The sequence below is a fragment of the Xiphophorus couchianus genome, chromosome 23, assembly GCF_001444195.1.
Source record: "Xiphophorus couchianus chromosome 23, X_couchianus-1.0, whole genome shotgun sequence".
NCBI classification, from domain to species: Eukaryota; Metazoa; Chordata; class Actinopteri; order Cyprinodontiformes; family Poeciliidae; genus Xiphophorus; species Xiphophorus couchianus.
The window spans coordinates 25,180,319-25,203,829 of record NC_040250.1 but is presented as its reverse complement, the minus strand read 5'-3'; the positions used below and the strand labels follow the sequence as shown (position 1 = coordinate 25,203,829).

The 23,511-nt window shown below is 40.6% G+C and overlaps 2 protein-coding genes across 2 annotated transcripts; both read left to right on the top strand.

Annotated features, from left to right (window-relative positions):
• Nucleotides 1-8,293: 8,293 nt before the first annotated feature.
• Nucleotides 8,294-15,752, top strand: sting1 (stimulator of interferon response cGAMP interactor 1). Its single transcript, XM_028009827.1, has 7 exons — nt 8,294-8,418; nt 9,553-9,779; nt 10,310-10,502; nt 10,839-10,947; nt 11,830-12,068; nt 13,140-13,326; nt 14,418-15,752. The coding sequence occupies exons 2-7, from the start codon at nt 9,553-9,555 to the stop codon at nt 14,657-14,659; spliced, it is 1,197 nt and encodes a 398-aa protein (XP_027865628.1). The 5' UTR covers nt 8,294-8,418; the 3' UTR covers nt 14,660-15,752.
• Nucleotides 15,753-21,871: 6,119 nt separating this feature from the next.
• On the top strand, nt 21,872-23,182 carry LOC114139187 (DNA damage-inducible transcript 4-like protein). Its single transcript, XM_028008942.1, has 2 exons — nt 21,872-22,137; nt 22,445-23,182. The coding sequence occupies exons 1-2, from the start codon at nt 21,960-21,962 to the stop codon at nt 22,876-22,878; spliced, it is 612 nt and encodes a 203-aa protein (XP_027864743.1). The 5' UTR covers nt 21,872-21,959; the 3' UTR covers nt 22,879-23,182.
• Nucleotides 23,183-23,511: the final 329 nt, after the last annotated feature.

Sequence of the window (23,511 nt, the reverse complement as noted above, 5' to 3'; positions counted from 1 at the left end):
AAAGCCTCCTGCTCCTGTCATATCAATAATTACTTATTTCATTTATGGCTCTTATAGAGCCTCAGTGAAAACTTGTTTATTATTATTAACTGTTTGGTGCAAAACACTGATTGAAAATCGATTTATTTTTTACTGCATGTTTATGTCTGTTAAGGCTGAGATGGAGCGGCACTGAAAGCAGCTCTTTAAACCATTCAGACTACGAACACAACAGAGACACAATCAAAACTGTCAGATGATTTATTACCCACGATAATAACTCAGAAATAGTCCAAATTATAATGTATTTTTATTTCTTTCCTACTTACAGAAGGTTTCTGTTTATATCGTAGGTTTTTGGTGCCTTTCTATCCTAAAGAAAGATATAAAACTTCAGATATTTCACAAAAAGATTCTAACATTCATGGAAAAACCTCACATAACCTTATATTAAAGCAGAAAGTACGGCGCCCACCGTAAGAAAGGCTTACAGTATTCAATTATGCTGCATAACTGACCAGTACAGTATTGCGAGGGAACGCAAAGGTTTTGCGAGGGAACGCAAATGAAAAAAACTCCCCCATGTCCCCTAGAGGGCTCCGTACGCTTCAGCCTTTCACATCAGCTCTGAAACGGCCATTTTTCTCTCCTCTCCCTCGGGATATTTTTTTAGCAAAGACAGAGTGTTTGCTCTTGAAATGTCTTTCAACATTTGACTTCTTGTTGTTTGCCAGTCTTTCGCCACATATTAAGCAGACTGGTGAACCAGTTTCATCAGCGGTGAAAGCAAAATGATCTGTCCACGTAGCATTAAATGTTCTGCCATCACTGTAAGCATGGCCCATGGGACGATCCACTTTTTTACTCTTGAATAAAATATGCATGAACCTTTGGGATGGATTATGAGTCTTTATTTTTCATTGAGCACACACACATTCTTGTACCACTCAGAGGACTCTCTGTGTATTGACTTCCATTTATGCCAAATGGAAGTCAATATATATATTTTTCCTTAATCCTAACAACTGAGTATGTTCCTAACCTTAATCAAAACTAATCAATAAAAAATAATCCACACCATACTTCTAGAATTGAAATTAAAAAGTGAAGACGGGAAAATGTTGTCACTCCACAGATGATCTTTGATTGTTGGTGAAAAATGTCCTCTATATGTAGCATATACAAGCTCACACAAACACACTGACCACTGCAAAGGGTTCTTCAGAATCTATACAAGCTCTTCTTTTGTCATTGCCTCCTTTTTTTTATTTGTCTTTTTTTCTACTTATCTGTGAAACATTATTTGTAAACCGTATAAAGAAAACCTGTGGATAACACTGGGTACTTGTAAATATGTGATCAAATGCATACACAAATATGAAGGAATTACAAATAAAAAATAAAAAGTACACAATTACAATTTCTACAAACGTTAAATTTCTGCAAACAATTTTTTTTAACTACAACCTCACAAATCTGACCATTAGGAATTCAAACCCTCTCTTAGTCCTACAAATATTAAAGAAGTTCGCACGAGTCGCCTGATACACAGATAAAACTGCATTTACGCACTGATCCGGTTATGAGGACAAAAGCACTTTTGACTCATTTCACGCTTCAAACAGCCTCAGATTTGTGCACAAGTGGTGCGTTTAAATGCTGGTGAAAAGCTGGGTCATATGATTTTTACTCGCAGTCTAGTGTTTTCATCCTCTGAACGTTTGTCACTGTGCTTGTGTCGAAGTGGCAAAGACGTTATTTCGTTGGAAAAGGGAATATTTACGTACTTCTTTATCCATCTTATTCCGAGCCCCCATGAAGCTTTGTGTGATTTGTGGGCGCGACTTCCGCCGCAAACCGGAACCGCCGTTTGTTTACATGTTAGCAACTCGCTAACCGGCTTTCGTCAGAGCTTTTAGGCTGTAAAACATGTGGGAACTCCAGCTATCACAGCTTAAATGTGGCAATATTGTTTTACCGCTACCTACAGCTAATGCGGGGAGGGATGGCGACTTGAAGAAATGGCCGCAAATAACCCGCACTAGCATGTTTAGCTACTTCACTGGCTCAGTTGCTTCGGATGCAGATGCGGGTTTTCTTCCGTTGGCTTTTTGTCCACACAGTGAAATGATCACATATGAAGCATTTTGGTTTCTCTGTTCAAGTTTAGAATTTTTAGCCAAATTCTTTTTGTTTCCTTATCTGTCAGTAGGCGATGAAAACTTGCTGCAGCCACAAACTAAACTTGGTCTGATTAGAGTACAACCAGGAGCAGCACAACAGTTACCCCCCAAAAACCTTCCAGGAATAAGGTGGATAATTCTCCAAAATTGTTTATAGACGTATTGTGCATTTTTGAGCGATACAGATTAGATTAAAATCGATCGTTAATCTCTTTGTTAAATAAATAAAAAATATTACTTATTTAACCCTCTATGTAGGGCAAGTCTAGAGTATTCACTCCCCTGGTTGGAAAATCCACATACTGGTTGAAGGGAGGGAGAACAGTCTTCATGTTGGCCTGGTTAAAATCCCCCAGCAAAGACGGATAGATATATCTATTTATATATAGTAATGGTAATATTAATAATAATTATTATCATTATTAACATCCATCCATTATAAATCACACTAAATCTTTTTGGACTGTGGGAGGAAGCCGGAGCGCCCGGAGAGAACCCACATATGGACATGGAGAACCAGAAAACCCCATGCAGACAGAACCAGGCTGGGATTCAAACCCAGGACTTTCTTACTGCAAGGCAGCAGTGTTACCCACTGAGCTACTGTGCAGCCCTGATGTTTTATTCACACCAAAGGAGAATTTAGAAACTAATTAACCAAACAGTGATGACTTTAGCTTGTGGCAGGAAGCCGGAGCGCCCGGAGAGAAACCTGCATACAGGATGTTAACTTTTGATAGTTTATTCGCAAAATTCAATGTTTCTTCCTCCTAGTGTCCCTTATATGACAGTAGGCTGACAGGAAGGAGAGGGGGGGAAGACATGCGGCAAATGTCGTCGGGTCCGGGAGTCAAACCCGCGACGACCGCGTCGAGGACTCGAGGCCTCCAAATACGGGTCGCGCTAACCCCTAAGCCACCACGGCACGCCCCCGGTCCCAACTGGTTTCCTCTTCTTCTGAGGTCGAGCTATCCCAAAAGTAGTAGGTTTTCTTTGGGGGAATCAGTAACATCCTGTTATAAATTTCATGCTCTTCTGGGGTCAAAGTGCACCGTCTGGGGTAGCTTTTCATTTGGGAACTAGGTACTTGTGGTTCCAACAGTCTTTCTTCATCTTTTGACTTTGAGGGGTATCTTGTGCCCTCGTTCAGGGCAGTTTTCTGTTTGTGGACTGTCTTACCTCCTGGAGCTCCACTGCTGCTCCTGCGTGTTGAACCTGACGCGCCGTCTGGGGAACATTTAAGGTCAGAGACCCCGGAGGATGTGTCATTTCTCGATGTCTTCGCTGAACACTCCGGACATAAAATTGTTGAAATCGAAGGCTGAGCTTTGAGATTCGCCGCAGAAGAAACTTCCCCAGCCGGGTCAGCTTGATCTCTGGGAACCGATGGAATCCCGTCCCAAAACAAGTCTCCCTCAACATCCTGGGAGCTTGAGAATCGATTCAGATTCGCCGCAGAACAAACTTCCCCAGCCGGGTCAGCTTTATCTCTGGGAACCGATGGAATCCCGTCCCAAAACAAATCACTCTCAACCTCCTGGGAGGCACTTTCATCTGAATCATTTCCAGGAAAGAAATGGTCGAATACTTTCCTCATTCCTGTCGTCACCAGATATCCTAGTCCAAAACCAAGTGGGAACATTAAAGCGTATGGCATTTTAGAAACACAAAAATCCTCTCTAGACACAAAACCTGAATCTCACTGAAACGTTTGGATTCTAACTGATGTGTTGAGATTCAAGCAGTTAAAGCCTCAGAACTTCTTTGATCTATTGTGATGTTCATGATGTCATCAGTGAGGTCACTGTGGTTCTGGGGAGGGTCCTGCTTCTGATCGTTGCTATGGGAACGAACAGATAAGTTCTGCCCGACTCAAACTGAAATAATGACCAAATATTTAATAAGTAATTTTTTTTCCCATTTATTTAACATGAATTGATTAACAATAGATTTCTACCTTGGTTTTCTCTACCTGCTGCCATATGAATTGTCTTTATCCATTATTAATTTGGTTCTGGGAGGAAATTGTTCAGATTTTATAAACATTTGCTAAACAAAATTTTCTCTAATCTTTGTTAACTCTCTGATAATGATCACATTTTATATATTGTTGTTGCGCAACATCTCCCCCCTCTTCAGTCTCTCTCTCTCCTCTCTCACTCTCTACTTCCTCTTCTGAGAGGGGAGATGTGCTACCAGCTCTCCGTCTGTCGGGTTAATTGAGTTTCCTAAATCTGCTGGGTTTTATCCTGTCCAGAACTGACGTAAACTCTGTTTAAGCTGGCATCGAGAAAAGATTCGCCTGGTTCCTGACGAACTACATCCAGGTGTCCCAACCTTCTTCCCCCTGTGAATTAGCCAGACTGAGCAGCCTGCAGCCAACTAGTTTCACAGAGCACACCTGTTAACGGTCGCTCTTTTCTTTATGACAACTTGCACTTGGTACAGAACCAGGTTGGTTTTAGTGACTCGGCGAGTCGCAAGGATGTTGTTTTACATATGAGCTACCAGCAACCTAAAAACATTTTCCACTTTTTCCTCTCCAGAATCAAACATCACAGCTATTTTACAACCATCAAAGAACCTTAAGGTGACTCATTAACTGAATGTCCACAACATCTTTTAGATTTTCTTTATGCTAAGTATTTTATTAGTAAGGCAGTTTTGCAAGGGTCAGTACAGCTTAATTCAGTAGCAGAAATAATCAAATAAGTAAAATCAATCATCTATGGCATGGCGTTGCCTGTAATAAATTGAGACCGTTTCCCTGGCTCCTCATCTCTAGGGCTCTTAATTTGGCAGAGTTTGCTGAAGGTTTGCAGTTTCCATTCAAATGACAAAACCAGCTGTATGGTATCTGCAACACAACAACAGCAAGAACATAAAGTAATTATACAGAAATTATATTATACATATAATTTCTACGTCATATGCGACGTTCAGCTTGCTAAATTAGCTCTGATCTGATGAATTACACTGTAAACATGCAAAACAATCACAACAAGCACTGTTGCAGGAATTGCATCATAACATGACTAAACATGTCAATATCGTATGAAACAACTTAAACTCACGTTTTCAATTACACATACAAAGTTCCTTACATGTGTGTGTGTGTATATAAGAATAATATAAACTTTGGATTATGGAAAGAAGCCGGAGGAAACATCATTTTGGTGCTATATTCACTTTTCTTTTCTTTGTTTTTGCTCACACCCATGGAGACGTTAGAGAGATTGATTGACAAAAGTCTTGATTTTCGTCCGTGACAGGAAAACAACACGGTGTCTTTACGTTGTAGGAGACAATCTCTGACTGCTCACCTGGCAAGTTCGAAGGGAGGTCAGGGTCACACGGCTGCGCTGAGCCACCCCCCCCCACACTGATCACACTCACCAATGTACTCGTCACGCATGTGCTGGATAGACCTTGTCTCGTGTGATTTTAATTGTTTCTTATTCAATGGAAACATAAAGTTCTGTTTTTTCGACATTGACTGAATAACAGCAACATTTCTGTAATGGAAACACAGCCTGTGATCAGGGGCCACATAAAATCAATACAAAGGCCTACCAATGACCCTCAAGCCACACTTTTGACACCCCTGTGTTAAAGAAGGATCCAATTCAATTGACAGTTTGGAGGCGGCTAGAGCAGATTGAGACTTCCAGTATGGTGTGTTTTGTTAGTCAGAGTAATCATCAGCTGGGGAAAAAGCCCTGGAGGACTTGGTGAGAGAACAAGGTGAGCTTGCACAACCGACTCTTTTTTTTTAAACGGTTGTGCAAGGAGACGGCGCAGAGCTCCACACCCATACAAACCCACACACTTCCCAAGAAAGACACAGGCATCAAAATTAAACTCCATGGAAAGGAGGAATCAAACCTTCCACAGCACATCTGGACTTGTTCGAAAACGGCTTCCGATTGGGGGGAGAGATATTAAAATTACTCAAATAGAAGTAAAATAGTACAGTGTAGAAAAAAAAAAGACTCCTAAAACTACAGCTTCTTTAACTCTGCAGAGACGTGGCGCCAAAACAAGTGGCTATACGAAGCATCATTGTGCACAATTACAACTTAAAACGCAATAAAACTTGTTGAAATGTTTCCTTCTAAAGGGTAGGCTCAGGGAGAGTGAATCCATGTTATCACATCTACCTAAAACTAACGACATAATAAAAACTGAAATTGAGAAAACATTTTCGTTATCTGAAATGAAAACGGTAATTAAACTATAACCACCTGGAGCTATCATGCGTTTATAAAACCAACTAAAAATACTGAAATTACAGATATAATATTCTTAGCTTACATGTTTATGAATGTATTTATCCGTCTTCCGAACTGATGAGAAGTTTACGTCAGCTGTCGGCAAATTACGGCACTCCACACATGCGGCACTTAAGCTAGTCCGCAAAATGGCGACAGTAAAGTTGGTGCGCCAGAGTCACTTCTTTGTTCAGCAATAATTTCAAACATTTTTATTTTATTTTATTGTTGAGTATTCATTACACAATCGATGTAAACAAACATAATCACAATTAGTGATGGTGAGATGAAGCCTCATGAGGCATTGAACCACTTGAGCCAACTGGTTCGAGAAGGGTTTATTTCTTGAGGCTTCATGTGCACACGAAACCACCTACTGGCCAGGTGTATAATCACAGCCAGCTGTATCTTAATACATGTGATGCATTGAATTTTTGTCTATTATGGCTCTTGGGAAGGACTTCACAAAAGGTGTAGGACGAAATCATTTGTCTACATAAATTATGTATACACATATGTGTGTAATAAAATATTGTTTGAATGCATTCTCTGTGTGTAATTATTCCCAAAATAGTAGTGTCATGTGATATGGCATGTTGTGTAATAATGTTTTTCTGTGACTCTAGAAAAATGGCATGGGCTTAATCAGGCAGAGGACAGTTAAAGTGCTTGTGGAACTAGGGAGGGGGTAGTGAATAGGCTAATGCTTGTGTAACTTGGATGATTTCATGCATTTTTATTAAGAAACAACAATTTCTCCACAGTTTTTGGTTTCAAACGATTTCTCTTTTTTGACACTACATGGATGAGGTGTTATTATTGTACCCCAACTCCTTGGAGCACAATAAACACCTCACCTTTACAGAACATAAGAAACAGTGAAAAATACAGTTCCTCATAAGCAAACCTAATGCATCTGCAAATGTTCAGTTCACCTTACCTTGTTAGGGCTTATCAAATCAAAATGTTCCCACATAGGGGAAATCCTCCTCTTTCTCGCCGGCTCCATCCTTCTCCTATCCTGTCCTCGCACTCCTAAATCTCCTGTCTATCTATCTATCTATCTATCTATCTATCTATCTATCTATCTATCTATCTATCTATCTATCTATCTATCTATCTATCTATCTATCTATCTATCTCTCTGTCTGTCCTAAACTCACCAAACTAACTGTCTCAAACTAAATAACCACTATCCAACCTCTGCTATCCAAACTATCCAAACTCTTTCCACTCTCTCAACTGACCGCAACTCGCCTACAACAACCCACATTTTGAATGGAGCCTGTGGGGTTTCTAAAGCTGTCAAACCCCGCGCCAACATCTGAGCCACTTCCCGAAGCAGTCACGTGGTACAGCCGGGCAGCGAGGCTTCGGACGTCATCGTTTTCGGCTCCTCCCCTAAATGAAGCAAGCCTCGATACGCGCTTTACGGAAACGCCCCCTCCATTACTCGACGCCTCGGCACATCATCACTAATCACAATACTTTAAACTTTTTGACTTCTGCACCAAAAATTAAAAAGCATGACAAAACTGAAACTAGTACCGTAACTGAGACAAACTGAAATTGAAACTAAACACTGTTAAACTAATGACTAACAAACACACCTTAAAAACTAATTTAAAAGCCAACTGAATGAAATCCTGCTAAACTATAATGAAAACCACAAAACTGTATAACACTAGTGTGAAATATATGCTGGGCACTTGTAATCTTTAAGCCACCATAAGATCTAGTGTTTTATCTCCGTCCCTTACCATGACTCAGGCTGATTACGATCAGCGCTCCAACAAGGTCTGACCTGATCTCTGTGTAAACCAACCTGGGCCAACCCACTTATTACACAGAAACACAAATGAAGATGCTTAGAAGAAACTGAAAGTGGCTGAAGGAGGCGGACTCAGACGGGCAGAGGCAGAAGAGGCTCATTGCAGTACAGAAGTCACTCCAGTCTTTCAGTCAGAGCAACCAGAGAGACCAAGGTGAGTCCCTGCATTCATTTATTTCTCTTTCTCTGGTTTAACAACATTTTTTTTTTTAGTGCTGACTTTGTAGTTCTTCCTCTGCTGCATTTTATGAACACAGAGATTTTGACCACCCCTCAGGTCAGCGGTTTTGAGATAGCTCCGCTTTTCTAATCCACCGCTTTAAGCTCTGACCATCATATTGTGTTCACAGAACAAGAAAAACAGGTTAAGTCAATTCTTTGCGTATTTTATTTTCACAGAATGTCAGTCAGTCACAATTTGTTCCCATTTCTTTAGCGGACTCTGAAAAACAGCCTGAAATCTTTTCAGAACATTTTCCAACAGCCAAGGTTGATTCTCAAAGAGCTGCAGGCTGAAAACTTGGATTAGATATTTAAATCAGCAGCACAAATGGCAAATGTCTGATTTGCAAACATAACAAGCTTTCAATTTCACTGCACGCCTCGCCACATTTGTTTTGCAAGCTCCTCTGCACCTGGAGCTCTATTATTAGCTGAAAGAGAAACCACCATCCTTTTGAGGAAAGACGCAAACTGTGGTGTCTGACCAGATTTCAGATTATGAAAACACAAAATTCAAAACAATTTACTTTAAATATCTTATAAGACTTGAAATAAGACAAAACTAACTTACAAGTGACTTTTTAGCAAGATGTATAAGGTTGTTTTACAGGGGCAGTGTGATGTAAAATTTACTTTTTGGAGCTTTGCATCATGTTATAATGCTATTCCCACATCAAAAACATACCTGGAGTGTTGCCTTTTTCCTTTCATCTCCCATGACAACCATTCAGCTGTGCAAAACACCTGTGTGGACCTAGCTCCGCCTACAACGACAAAGCTCCGGCAGTCATCAAGCTTCTGTGTTTTTATAACAATTGAAGTTAAAGTTATTTGATGGTTCTATAAAATGGAACTATGTGCCTGGAAAACATAACACTGCCTCTATAAGTGAGTATTTTTCATCAATACACATAAACTAGTCCCTTATCTATATTCAGGATAAGTTCATTAAGTTGGTTGGATATTTGCACTAAAAAACTAGACAAAAATACTTGGTAAGTTCTGCGGGGGTTTTTTTAGCGTACCTCACTGAGCTCACAGACTTTCTTTTTTAATCTTTGGACAGATGCATTGCCTTAGAGATGAGGACGCTCTTATCCCGTCACCTCGTGGAAGTTTACCAAAAGTTTGCGGTGCATTGGTGGCTGCCATAGCAACCGGGGGACTCCTGCTTCTGTCTCCTGGTAGGCTAATTCACCTGGTAGCTTTAGCAACACTCATAGTGACTCTTGGGCCCCTGCTGCATGGACTCTATCTGCTGCTTGAGGAGCTGCTGCACCATTCAAACACAAGGTTAGCATGTCTTGATGTCTTCACTAACTTTCAGCTCGGTTTGGCGTTGTGACAAAGACTTCCTCTCATGGCTGTCAGTTATTAGACACTGTAGATATTTCAATATTACTTTTGTACTTTGAGGTCAGATCATAGAGAAACCTAACAAGCCTAATTGCATTGCTATTAAGCATTGAGTCCAGTAAGCAGATAAAAGTCTCATTATCAAGTCTTTTGTAACCTCTAGCAAGTTTTGTCCCCATTATTGCCGTGTGTTAAGCTCCATCCATGTTGCCATCAACTCTGACTAGCTTCCCTGTCTCTACTGAAAACAATAACCACGCAGCATAATCCACTACCATTCCAGGATGGCGTTTTCAGAGTGATGTTAGTTTGCTGTAATGTAACATTTTACATGTAGAAAAGTTGATATTGGTCCCATCTGTCCCCGACTTGTCCTGTTGGAGGATTTAAATTGTGCTACCATAGTACATGTGTCTGTTTGGACCTGTGACTTCGTTCTTCGTGCTTTCCTTCTTGACGTTTGTCAGGTACCGAGGTCGGTCGCTGCTCGGCCACGTCCTGCCAGCCTGTGGATTGGGGCCCAAGACTCTGCTGGCGGCAGCAATGGCCGCCCTCCTGCTGTACCTCACCAGGCACTCTCTGATGCACAAAGGCCAAAGCTGGGAGCTCGTTGTTCTGGTCCCTGTGCTTTACGCGCTCTTCAAATGCCTGGGAGTCCTGGTGAGATACAGACTCCACACACACACACACACAGTAGGGGTTTTTCTGCTTCTTCTTTGTTGTCATTCAAAAAGACTAAAATGTGCCTAAACCCTACGTTCAGAGCCAACCATTGGTTGCTCCAGGCAACTAACAGTTGACTCTACGCTTTACCAAGAACGGGCTCTGCTTATTTGTTCCTTAGACTGTCTGTTCTTTGCCTTCTAGCTGATTGTAAAAACAACTTTCTTGCTACTCAGAAAAGAAGGTCCTTAAATGGCCTTTTTAGTTTGCTCCGAATATTTCGGAAGGACTCCGCTGTCTCCTGAGCTGAGGTCCGTGTGTGTGGCTGTGCAGGGTCCGTCGGAGGTGGAGGTGTCGGACATCTGCGAGGAGAGGAAGATGAACGTGGCGCACGGCCTGGCCTGGTCCTTCTACCTCGGTTACCTGCAGTTGGTGCTCCCAAGTCAGTAGCGGAGCACAAATACACGCTAGCATACTTTTCCACATCGTTTCATGTTACAGCCACAAACTTCAGGGTCTTCTATTTGGATTTAGCTTCATAGCAGTGAATATTTATGAATCAGAAATAGAAGGGTTCAGGATTTTCCAAATACTATAAAAAAAAAAACAATTTGGGAAGTGTAGAAACCACAGGTTTTGTTTTTAACCTGTTGAGTCAATATGTCTGTCCTGTCCTCATCCTTCATTGCCTTGTTGGAGTCGACATTCAGAAAAGCTCCTCTCCAAAATGACCACACCAGCTGTGTTCTCTTAACTAATGCCAATTGAATTAGGGTAAAACTGAGAAGTGAACATATAAACTTTCATTAATACAGCACTTGAATCTACAATAAATTTGCTCTGGAGAAAATATTGCAGCTCAAACTTGTAAAAGTTCTTGTAAAATAAACGCTGTCTCCTAATTAGCTGAATTACTTTTAATAAACAAAAGTATTAATTGCACATTTTGGTTACATACCAACAATGCTTTCAAATATCATCTCCAACTTGAAGAGGTTGGAGTGTTGCTGAGAGAAAACCATGCTTTCAATAATAATGGCAGACTCTTGAATGCAGTACCTACTTCTGCCACTAGATGTCAGCAAAGTGAACATTATTACAGCATATTACCGGGACATGTCACGAAACTGACGGGCAACGGCACAATATTGTAGAAATATCTTTCACTGCAGTTGAAACTGTAAGTTTTTGTTCACTCCAACAGGTTTTCTAGAACCTGAATAAAACACAGTGATGTTTGTGTCGGTACCATAACAGTTCAGTGGGGGGTTTATAAATACTTGTACAAGGCTAGCTCTAAGAGAGTCTGTATGGATCCGTGCAGGTTTGGAGAAGTCCATCGATTCTTTTCGCGGCTCTCATCGCGACAGCTTCTGGGGTCGCGGCTCCCAGAAGCTCCTCATCCTCATTCCACTTAACGCCAACATATCGCACAAGCTGGAGGACGAAGACGGCAACATCCAGTTCTACGACAGCCTCCCGAACAGCGAGCTGGACAGGGCCGGGGTCCGGGGCCGCGTCTACAAGCACAGCGTCTACAGGGTGAAGGACAAGCGCGGGAAGGTAGGTGAACGTAGGTAAAGAAAACACACTTCTCAGGTGTTCTGAGTCTGCTGAGTGTTTGTGCTGCGATTAACATGAATGGGTTTTAGCCACAAATGGCACCTTTTCCAATACGGTGCCATTTGCAATGTGAACTTTATTCACTCCAACAGGTTCTAGAACACCTGTTGGATATTTGGCAAATACTCAAATTTGAGGGCTTGTCTGAATGGAAAAGCAACAATTTCTTCAAAGCAAATGAAAACATTAGTATTTAAAGGTCAAATTTAAATCAAATTCATAACAAATTTATCAGTCAGAATTATGTGGCTGGTTTCCAATGTTTCCGGAGTTTTAGTGTGAAGCTTCGACCAGCTGATAATTTCATTTTTATTTTAAAAACTAGGACATAAGAAAGTATAACAAAATTAAAAATAGTTGTTTTTAGCTTTTGTGCTCTGATAATTGACTATCATCATAGGTTAAATTACACCAGAAGTATAAGAGAGTGTAGTCACTTCAGACTTTTACTAGTATAATCTAAAATAAGTAAACATTCTATTTGTTTTTCTTTTGTTATTCTTCCTGAAGCTTAAAAGTTTCACAGAATATGAGAAGGACTTCATCGTCAACGAGTACGTGGAATAAAATCAAATGTACATATTTTTGTCTTATTGTATGAAGTGGAATCAGACAAAGCTTCTCCTGTTTTAGCCCAGTTACAATCAAAGTTATTTCTATTTGCAAAATGCCGCAATAATGACAAAATATGCCTTCAAAATCAAAAATAGTGGCATTGAAACTCTTCTGGCAGCTTGTTTTTCCCCCTGCATTACCGCCACCTTGTGGCCAAACATAAAAATTCACCCACAAGGAACTTAAGGCACCATAACAGCGTCATCTGAATAATTGAATAATTACACTCATTATACCGCAAAAATAATCTATGAAACATGTTTCCATCTTAGTGCCCGTCTTTATTCATGTTTCTGAACTTGAGGACTTGGAGTAACATTTCAGAAAAATAATGTACGTTATTAATATTGTGCTGTGATGTAATTAAAACCCTGCTTTTTGTCTGTGTGTAACCAGGCCCATGACTGCGCTGTGGAGTATGCGACCCCTCTGCTGACTCTGTACCGCATGTCCCAGGAGAGAAGCGCAGGTTTTGGGGCGTCTGAGCGCAGGCAGCAGGTCCTTCTCTTCTACCGGACCCTAAGGGACGTCCTGGACCAGTCTCTGGAGTGCCGCAACCGCTACAGACTCATCCTGATCAAAGGTACCAAACTGGCTCTACAGTTTTTCTCAGTCGCTTTGGGGCATTTCTCACAACAGAACTGAAAGTCTCAAAACTACTTGTTCAATCGTCAAGCCATTGAACATTAAAAAAAAAAAAAGCAGTTTTATATTCCTGCGCAAGTGGTTATGTACAATTATCTGCTTTTTTTCTACATTTTTAATTGGTTTTACTCAAGTTGATTGAGATGAATATTAAACGGGTCTCTGTTGAATTGTCTCAACATCCACATTTAAGCAAAAGTTCGTCGAATAAGTCTTAACATGCAGAATACTTGAACAAGTTGTCATAATGTGTCAGTGTGTGAAGCATTAGATCGACCAATTTTCTGAAATAGGTTGAAAGTGCATCTCGTTAACCATCCACTAGCAAATATCTAGTGTATATAGCCAGAGTACAACACCGTGCTACATTTCTGACAATGGAAGGACAAGGACTTGGACGTGGTCAGCAGCCAGAGAAGAAGAAGAGGAAAAGGAGAGAGGTTGTGATGCATAAGCATAAATATGAATTTTGTCCAGTCTCCTGCCATTGATCACCCATAATAACAATTTACATTTCCTGTCATCAAAACTTTAGCCATACATAGTTTAAGAGAGAACATCCATCCCCCTTGGGTACATTGCAATATTGACAACATGACTAATCAATGTGTCATATCCGAACGCAATGAAACCAGGACTTGTCATTCTGAGACACTGACATGTTCACTGACACAGATATTTACTTTTGAGAGATGAACTAAGGATTTTGAGAAATGGTGTTTTGGTGTTTGTACAAATTGTTTTGAGAAATGTGTTTCCTGTTTTGCAAATGCCAAGGGGGATTTGAGAAACGCAAACATGAGAAATACTCTGATCTAATACCTGCAACCCTAGAATCATGTTTGGAAAATGTGAGAATCAATATTACTTCTTTTCTTTGAGATGGAATTATGAGGGGAAACATTTTCTCAAAGCTTCTTCAGAATCTCAGAAACCAACAGCGACAATAGAAATCACATGACGTTACTGAGTGAAATAGAGTAGTGTGAAACCCTAAAACAAAGGTTGAAATGCATCTTCCTCCTGTAGATGAGCACGAGGACGACCCTAACTTCTTGTCCAACACTATCCTGCGGCATCTGGAGCAGCAGAACAAAGAGGAGTTCTGTCTGAACGGAGCGCCGCAGCAGGAGACCAACAAACCCGTGGAGGTGGAGGACTGGCGCAACTCTGAACCAATGAGCCGAGAGCCCACGCTGATGATCAGCCTGGACAGGCCTCAGCCTCTGAGAGGGCCCGTCGAGGACACAGACAGCTTCAGAGCAACTTAAACTGAAGCCCACGGACAGAGGAACACACACACACACACCACTGCACTGCCTTTCCCCACAGACTAGTTCCTGGATTTCGGTCAACACTCATTGGAGAGCTTAAAGCAGTCTGACTTGTCATTATCAACCTGTCTTGTGTTGCTGTTGCATGAGTTTCCTGCTTACGAAATTCATAATCTGGATCTTAAAACAAACAGACTTTGAATCGGCGAAGCTGTTTACTGTGTCTTTCTTTATTTCCCCCCAAAAATGTGTTAAATCAATTAAAGCAGGCCCACAGCATCATGGACCCTCCGTTTACTACAGAACTCGCTTCACTTGGGTCCAAAGAATAAAACTAACTTCCTCTGTCCCTATGATTCATCCCACAGAGATGAATCATATTTATTTAGGTGCATTTTAGTGTTGGCCTCTCATCACTAAAACTATTATTTTCAAATGTATTATTAATCCTGTTGAACATGCTCTGTGCTAGAGGCGTGCTACACGCAATATTTTGGTATTGATCAAGTAAAACCTGAGCCAGTATTGCCAATACTGATACCGATACTTGATTATTTAAGCTCGATACATCACCAAACGCAAGACTTTTAGGCGTTTGTGGTTTTTTTCTGTAACTTATTTTATTCAAACGTAGGTTAGAATTTGGACAAAGTTTACAGGTGTATAAATGTATAAATGATAAACAGAAAAAGAAAACAAATCTCTGTATTTCTTACAGCAAAAAATATATATATATTCTGCAACCTGTATTCAGGAAACCAGTCATGTTGTGAAAACTGGAACATTTTACTTGAAGAAGTGAAAGAATATATATTTTGTTTGTGTAAACTCGTTCTTTCAAAGAAATCTTATTTAGTCAGTTTTAATAAATGAATAAAAAGCAGATTTTGGTTCACCAAAGTTCACTTTTGAGGAGAAGTTATGGGGTAGATGTGATCCTGTGTAAATGAAATTAAAGAAAATGTAAAAAGTGTGGTTATTAAAAAACAAATACTTTCTTGTTCTGAACATTTTTCAACTGTAAGATTTGAACTTGCCTGTAATATTTTTGCCCCAACTAAAAATACAAAAAAGTCTCCATCTCCTTCCACCTCCTGTGCTTCTTGAATTGCAGTTGAACGCTGCACAAAATTTTTAGGCCGACCAGAGTTTTGGTCCGCATCAGAGTTCGATTGCACGTTCACGCCTCGCCAAACGGACCAAGACCGGCCCTCCAGGACCGACTTTGGGCACCCCGGAAACGACCGAGACCCTTTTCCCTCGAATGCGGAAGCTGACATGCAAACAGCCCATTGAACATGGTGTCAGGAGATTCATTTATGTGTGAACAAATATACAAACTGAACTACTTTTAAACAGCTTGCTAAATATAAAGCTAATAAAACACGAGACCATGTCGATTGGGAATCATATTAAATGAAATGTATTGGCTCGTTATTTGGCGGAGACTGTAATGCGCGGTACCTAAATCTTTTTTCCCATGTTCACACGCAAACACACATACTGGGTTTTGTCAAATCTCGACTTCGGTCGGAGTTTTTTAAAATATCATGAATCCTTTTTAGTGACGTTAAAAAGCATTTGCTTGGATAAAAGGCCAAAACACAGAGAAATGTATTCGGTTTCCCAGATAGGCCTGAGTTAACGTCCCAGTACAGACATTCTAACTTAACACACACACACACACACACACACACACACACATAGACACATCTTTATATATGAGAATTAACATGATGGCATAAAACTTGACCTGGTCATGCTGATGATCTTAGCGTGCTTTAATCAAATAAGAATAATAATTAAAAAAACAAAAACAGCAAGGCCCTCGTGGCTGCAGGCATGTGAGACTACAGCAGGCAGGTCAGACCTGTTCACCAGCAACACCAGCAGCACCAGCAGCTGACACAGCCAGCACTGCTGATGACGGACGGTCACAACCAGGTCAGTGGGCCAGTGTTTACACTCCTCAGATTAATAACAAAGGCAGAACGCAATCATCTGCAAGCCGTGAAGAAAACAAAAAATCTAAATCTACAAAAACACCAGCTTTTATCTCCCTAAGGTATTTTTTTAATACTAATTTGCCTTCAGCTTGAGATTTTAGACAAAGAATCTGTGAAGAAGATGCCAAGTTCAGCCAATAAATATGAACGTCTTTACACATGAAATTACAATTTTAGAATGGGAGGAGTGGATTCAGTTGTAAGACAACATTTCGATCTGTTCACCTGATGACTGTGACTCATATAGTCGTACTCTGACGGTTTCAGGCTTATTTCCTCCTGTCACATGTCCATGTGTCTCAAGGCATTTAACCCCACTTTGCCTACTGATTAGCATATTGGTATAAATGTGAGTGAATGCGGCTCTAATGTAAAGTGCTTTGAGTGGCCAGTAGGAGCGGAAAGACGCTGCATAAGTTCAGTCCCCATGTCGTTTGATCGACTCGTCAGTCCAAACAATCAAAATTAAAAGTCACCACCGCCAGACATGAGCTTTCAGAAGACGAGTCTTCCAACTGAGAACAGGCTGTAGATGTTGAAATAACATCTGAAATTTAACTTATGTTTAACTCAAGTCAATATTCAACACAACGAAAGAAAATCTGGATGGAAATCACTGCACCTCCTATCGTTCCCTTCCTGATCCAAACAGCCTTTCACCCTCTGGTTCCTTCTAAACAACACAATCTCTCTGCCTTCACAGCTGATTCTTCCCGGCATGGCTTCCGTATCAGGTTCCGTGTCGGTCCTGCTGCTGTATCAATCTTTCAGACCACGGCACTGAGGTCCTCTGGTTCTGCTCTGCATCCACAGAACCAGAACCAAACACGGAGAAGCGGCATTCAGCTTCTACGCACCACAAATCTGGAACAAACGTTCGGAAAACAGAAAAAACACCCGAAACAGTAACAGTGTTCCCGTTACAAACGTACGTGAAGACTTGTCGATATTCCGAAATGTTGAAAAAAAAAACACAATTATGGCGTTTCCATTAACTGCGAAACAAAATGAAAATCGCACGTGAATAAGTTTGTTCATTAAAATCATGCCACGCGTCCTGGTGTCGTCTTCTTTGTCGTTTTCATCAGCAGTAACATCCGGTTGTTGACCATGTGACTCGTGTGACAAGTGTTCCCATCGCGGTTTAGTGAAATACACACATTTACACACAGCCGACAAATCCCATCATGCAATTTTTGGTTTTGCGAAAAACGAGTTGTTTTTTTCCTAAATTGTCATGTTTCCATCATTTATTTTCGGAATTCCAGTTTGCGCAATTATATGGTCAATGGAAACAGATTTCATTGAAATCAGTGCTATAAACCCACCTGTCTTTAGTTGCCTTTCATTAGTATTAACTGGATCATCTATCAATATATTTAATGAGCATAATGATTTCAATGAAGGCATTTAACAAAATGTAATGTTTATTGCTTCTTTCACCATTGGTGACTGTCTGATGTTTTAATGATGTAAAGCATTTTGAACTGCATTCTTGTTGCTAAAATGTCCTACACACATAAACTTGACTTGACCAGAACCAAAGCAAACATGCAGATACTGATTTTTACACCATCTGTGTATAAAAAAACCAAAAAACATATTTGTGTTGTTGCTGTTTCAAAATGAAAAAAAAAGAAACTGATTTTGTTTGTATTTTTGGCTTAGTAGTACGGAAGAGGATTAGGGCCACCGGAAAAAAAAAAAAAAAAAAAAAGAATTCTGAGATTAAAGTCAGAATTTTTTTTATTTTTTCGGTGACCCTAATCCTCTTCCGTATAGTAGATATTGAATCTACAAAAAAAAAAAACATCTCACAACATTAGTTTTCTAGTTTAGTTTTCAGCGTATCAAACAGTGTGACTGTGTTGTAAGGGCATCCATGCGCTAGACTGACCTGTCCACAGACTGGATGTGTCAACACTGAAAACATCCGATCATCATGAAGTAACAATTTAACAAGGATGTTACTCGGCTCTATTTCGTTCTATGTTCGTTCTCTAACTCTTAGCTGCTAAAACTTTGGATGATTTTAATATCCAGGAAATACTCCCAAATTCTGCTGTGTACTGGTGGCGTGACCACACTCTGTAATTCCCCTACACTTCCTCAGAAAGACACTTCCTCCTTGGTGCTCCGTCTCTCTCTCTCTCTCTGTCAGACTGCAGCAGCTCTGGATGTGATTGGCCACCTGCCGTGGCGTCACAGCCACGGCATTTCTGGGGAGGGTGACTCAGGTGAACGAGAATAACCTGAGAAAGACGTCCTCCCCCTTCAAGTCACGCCAGCACAGCGAACTTTGGACCTTAAAGGAAGGACCTTGTTTCCATCTGTTTGACTTATGTTGAACTAGTTTCACATATTTCTATTTCAGACAAGAGCAAACTTGTTCTCAGATGTCAGTTTCACCCTGAAAAACACACTATATTCCCAATAGGTCAGTTTTCAGTGCTACAGAGGGTCTGTTAGCATAAATAAAAAGTTAAAAAGTGGAATGTTTTCTGTTTAAAAACCCGACTTGTAGTCTGCAGACGACTCCTCGCTCACCCGGTCATTCTACGTGACTCTGGTGATGACTTCGTGGATCGGGAAAAATAGAACGTTTAAAAAAAAAACCAACAGTTCTTGTTCACGCTGCCGCTGGTCTTTCACCAGGTGTGTGAGTGACGGTCTACACCGTCGTGAGTCAGACTGAGTCTTAGTCACCTGGTTGTGAGTAACTGCAGGGTTCGCTTCACCTGTAGTCTACACACAAACACGAGATAACGCTCGAAGCTTTAAAGCTTTAAATCACCTGGATTCACACGAAGCAGCTGGGCTTACCAAGAACACACATTCACAAATCACTCAAGATTTCTGGAGTTAAAAAAACAGACAGTTTAAAGGTACAACGTGTAGTTCAAAAGTATTCATAGCATTTATTTTACTCTACGTTTCATCGCTCTGTTAAGCCGAGAACAGAACTCCGATTTCAGTCGATTCAGTTCAACCAATTACCTTTTTAAATTCCCATATTTACAAAGCATATTCGCCTGCGTGTGATTTAATCAAGGGGGAGCCTGATAGTGTGGCCTAACACTTCACATTTTGATAAAAATATCATCATGGGGAAACATGGTGGTGGCACCATCTCGCAGTGGAGACGATTCTTCTTCTTTTCTTTTTAGTTAATGAAAAGTGGATGCAGGTAAGTGCAACGTAACCTAGCAAGAAAAACTGGGGCGACGGTTCAGTTTCCAGCAGGACAATGACCCTGAACATTCAGCAAGTGCTACAATAAAATGATCAAAGCATATTCACGTGTTAGAATGACCTAGTCAAAGTTCAGACATAAAAAAACAACGGTGACGAGACTTTAAAGCTGCTGTTTGCAGACACTCTCGATACAGTACAATGGGTATTGTATCGTTTATCATTTATCGCGATAGATTTCTTATTGTGATAGATTTATTGTTGTTACAATGAATTCCAAATAATGATGTTTTAAAGAAAAAAAATGCTCCGTGTTCTTTGGATTGTTATTATTTACTACCTCCTCCACTATTTGTCCAATGAGAGCATCAATAAATACCAATAACTTTGAAAATATGTAGTGTGTGCAGTTTAGTGATACAAATCAGACTTAATTATGAGATTGGTTTCCTAAAGAATCGTGTTTCATATGGGAATGTTTTTCAAGAGCAGTGTTTATGTTTGATTGCTGTGTCATGAACTCACAGCCATACAGTTTCCTACAAAAAGACATAATAAATACTTCTTAGTCACTTTTATTGTTATCACATTAATGCCGTGAAGTATCGCTATAAAAAATTATGTCCATATCACCATCCCAGCCAAAACTATTAACCTTTAGCTGGGCAAATGGGGTTGACAACATACTCCAAAAGGTATTGGTAGGCAAAGTTTCCATTTAATTTCTTCAGCAGTCCAACTTTCTAAACTAGCGCTCCCATAACAATAATAGTTTGGTTCAGATACATCTGAATTCTGACATAATGAACACTTCCGTAGTGAATTACAGAAGCTAACTTACTCATTGCAATTGTAGTAAGTGGTCAACAGCAGAAGGGGAAGTTTGATTCTGAATCACCGTGGTGATCAGCTCCTCATTCGACACTTAACACGCTGCGCACAGAGATGAATTTCACTCCAAAGCTCAATATCTGTGAGTCACGTCTAGTATCTTTCCAACACAGCTAATGTGAGTGTCGAAAGGTTTCACATTTGGGAAAAGTACAGCTGCATTCATCAAGCTTAAAAAATGAACAAGAAATATTAAATGAATGACAAAGGAGAGTTCGAGCTTAGTTTTGTTGACTCAAAATATAGAACTACTATATAGTGCCGCTAAAACGGAAATTACACACTTTACCAGAAGAATATATCTTTAATCCTGATTTCCGCTGAGCTGAACTATGATAATCAGTCCATGATTGTGAGATTTTCCGTCCAGTTGAAAATAAACCTAATCTTAAATCTATATTTTAAGAACAGAATCTTAAATGTTACTTTTTGAACATGTGTTTTTCGGTGTCACAAAAGAGCAAAGCAGATGTGATGGCAATACAATGAAACTCTTGAAATTCTAATATGTTTTTTTTTGTTGTCATTCATTAAAAACATTTGATTTAAAACCTACAGTAGGAGTTGACCTGTATAACTTTAGATGTAAAACAAAAATAATAATAATTAAGATTATTTTTCTATGCTATGTTTTAAGTTGACAATATAACTGTTTAAAATACTGAAAGAGTATAAAAAATATTTTGCTTTCAAATATTTTGTCTTATCTGTATAAAATTTGCCGAATACCATGAAGAGTTGAATTAAAATCGAGGCTCAGTTTCCAGACGAATTTCCTTCTCAAATAAATACAAACTATTAGACGCTCTGTATGATTTCCTGAATTATATATTCCTCGATAGGAAGTTCTGTATTACACAAATTATTTAAATATAGTTCAGAATATCTGGCTGCCTGTAAACGAAGTAAATTTCACGCTATTGTAGCATTCAGACTGACGTAATCCTCCGCAGCGGTTGCTTTTCCCTGGTTTACGTGACAGCTCTCAGCTGCAATCCGCAGATAGGTTGCGTGAGCCTTTGACCAGGAAGCTTCTGGATTCAACCGGCTAAGCCCCGCCCCCCCGGGCTGATGCAAGAGGCCCCTCCCTCTCCGGTATAAAAGCCTCGCGCTCAGCGCAGCGAGCCGCTTCAACCGTCTGACTACATGGAAGAAACACCGAGAACACAACTGGAGGAGACGCCGGAGCTCGACGGACTGCAGTCAGGATGGTCTATATCGCCGCTATGCCCTTTGGACACGGAGTGTCTGTCTTGACGGAGGAGGAAAGCGTGGTGGAGATGATAGGAAAGTACTTCTTCCACCACAACTCCCCGGGCCGCGGGTCGAGTTCGGCCCGGCGGGGAAGCGTTGAGAGCTGCGATGAGAGGGACAGCAGCTGGCCTTGTAAGTAGCATTTATATACTTGATACTGGTTATGCTGTTAATATGCAACCATATGTTGATTAAGAGTTTTAATACGTTTCTCTACACTTTTGAATGAATAAAAACATACGTTAATAGTTGGCTTATAGACATTTCTTTAAAATAAAATTACCTATATAATATGGCGGATGACAAATTGATCTAGCTGAAAACTAGCAACTCTTCACTAAAGTCAGTGATGTTCTGACCTCTAAAATGGGCGTTAAAAGGACTCGACCCGGATGATGCAATGAAGTGGTTCTAACCTTTGACCTCTGTCTCATCACAGCCGCAGATTTGGATGCTGGTGTTGAGGACGAACAGCAGCTCCTGCATCAGGACCTGACCCGGCAGATGGAGTGCTGTCTGACGGAAGCCAAGCCGTCCGTCCTGCGCTGCCAGGTGCTGCTGCTGCCCCTCAACATGATCACCAGGGTCGGGCACCACATCCTGCTCTCCTCCGCCAATGAACCCTGCGGGCTCCGGGGCGCCTCCATCAGGCTGTACGTTGAGGGCAAAGACGGCCTCAAGTCTGTGGGGACCGTCGTTCCGGACCCAAATGTGACCCCGACCTTTGAACTCTCTGTGGTGTTCAAGGTGGACAAGGAGGATGGCTGGCACATCTTTGATTCTGGAAAAGTGCTGAAGCTGAGGCCGGAGTACCGGCTGATGAAGAGGAAGCTCTACTCCTCTGAAAGTCCCGTGATCCACGAGTTCAGCTAGTGGTGGACGGGGACTGCAGTCATTTCAGTCCATAGTGAATGTAAGGCTGTGTACGCTGTGACGTTTCTGTTTTGATTAACTCTTGTTCATTTTATATATTAAGATAGCTGAACCTTTTTGAGCAGGCCCTCAAACTGACTTTGTTTTTGTTGCTTTTTCACTAATTGTCAGTATTTTGCACTGCGAGTTGTCTGACTGCTTAAATTTCAATCCAGTACTGGGCTGGTCTCACTACTGAAGTGTACTGTTTTTGTATTTTATTTGAGACTTAAACTGTGCAATAAAGTATTTATATGACGTTTTATGTGGGCATTTTGTTTCTTTTGCTAAATAAAAGTCAACTTCACTCCTTGGCCTTAAGCTATTAACTGGATTTCTAAAGGCTGAGGCAGAGGACTGGCCCCCTTAACTATCATTAGGAAACAATGGATAACGTGTTGTAGGTTGATAGCAGGTTGTCCACATCCTTAAGTTGGCCTTAAATAATTGCAAGTATTAACTTATGGCAGGACTGTTCTCTATTTAAGACCCGTGTGCCGACATATATATTGTTCTGTGACTTGAGCCTCAGGTTACAGTAACAAGCTAATGCTAGAGAGCTGTGTCATGTTAGTCCCCAGAAATTTTAGCTTT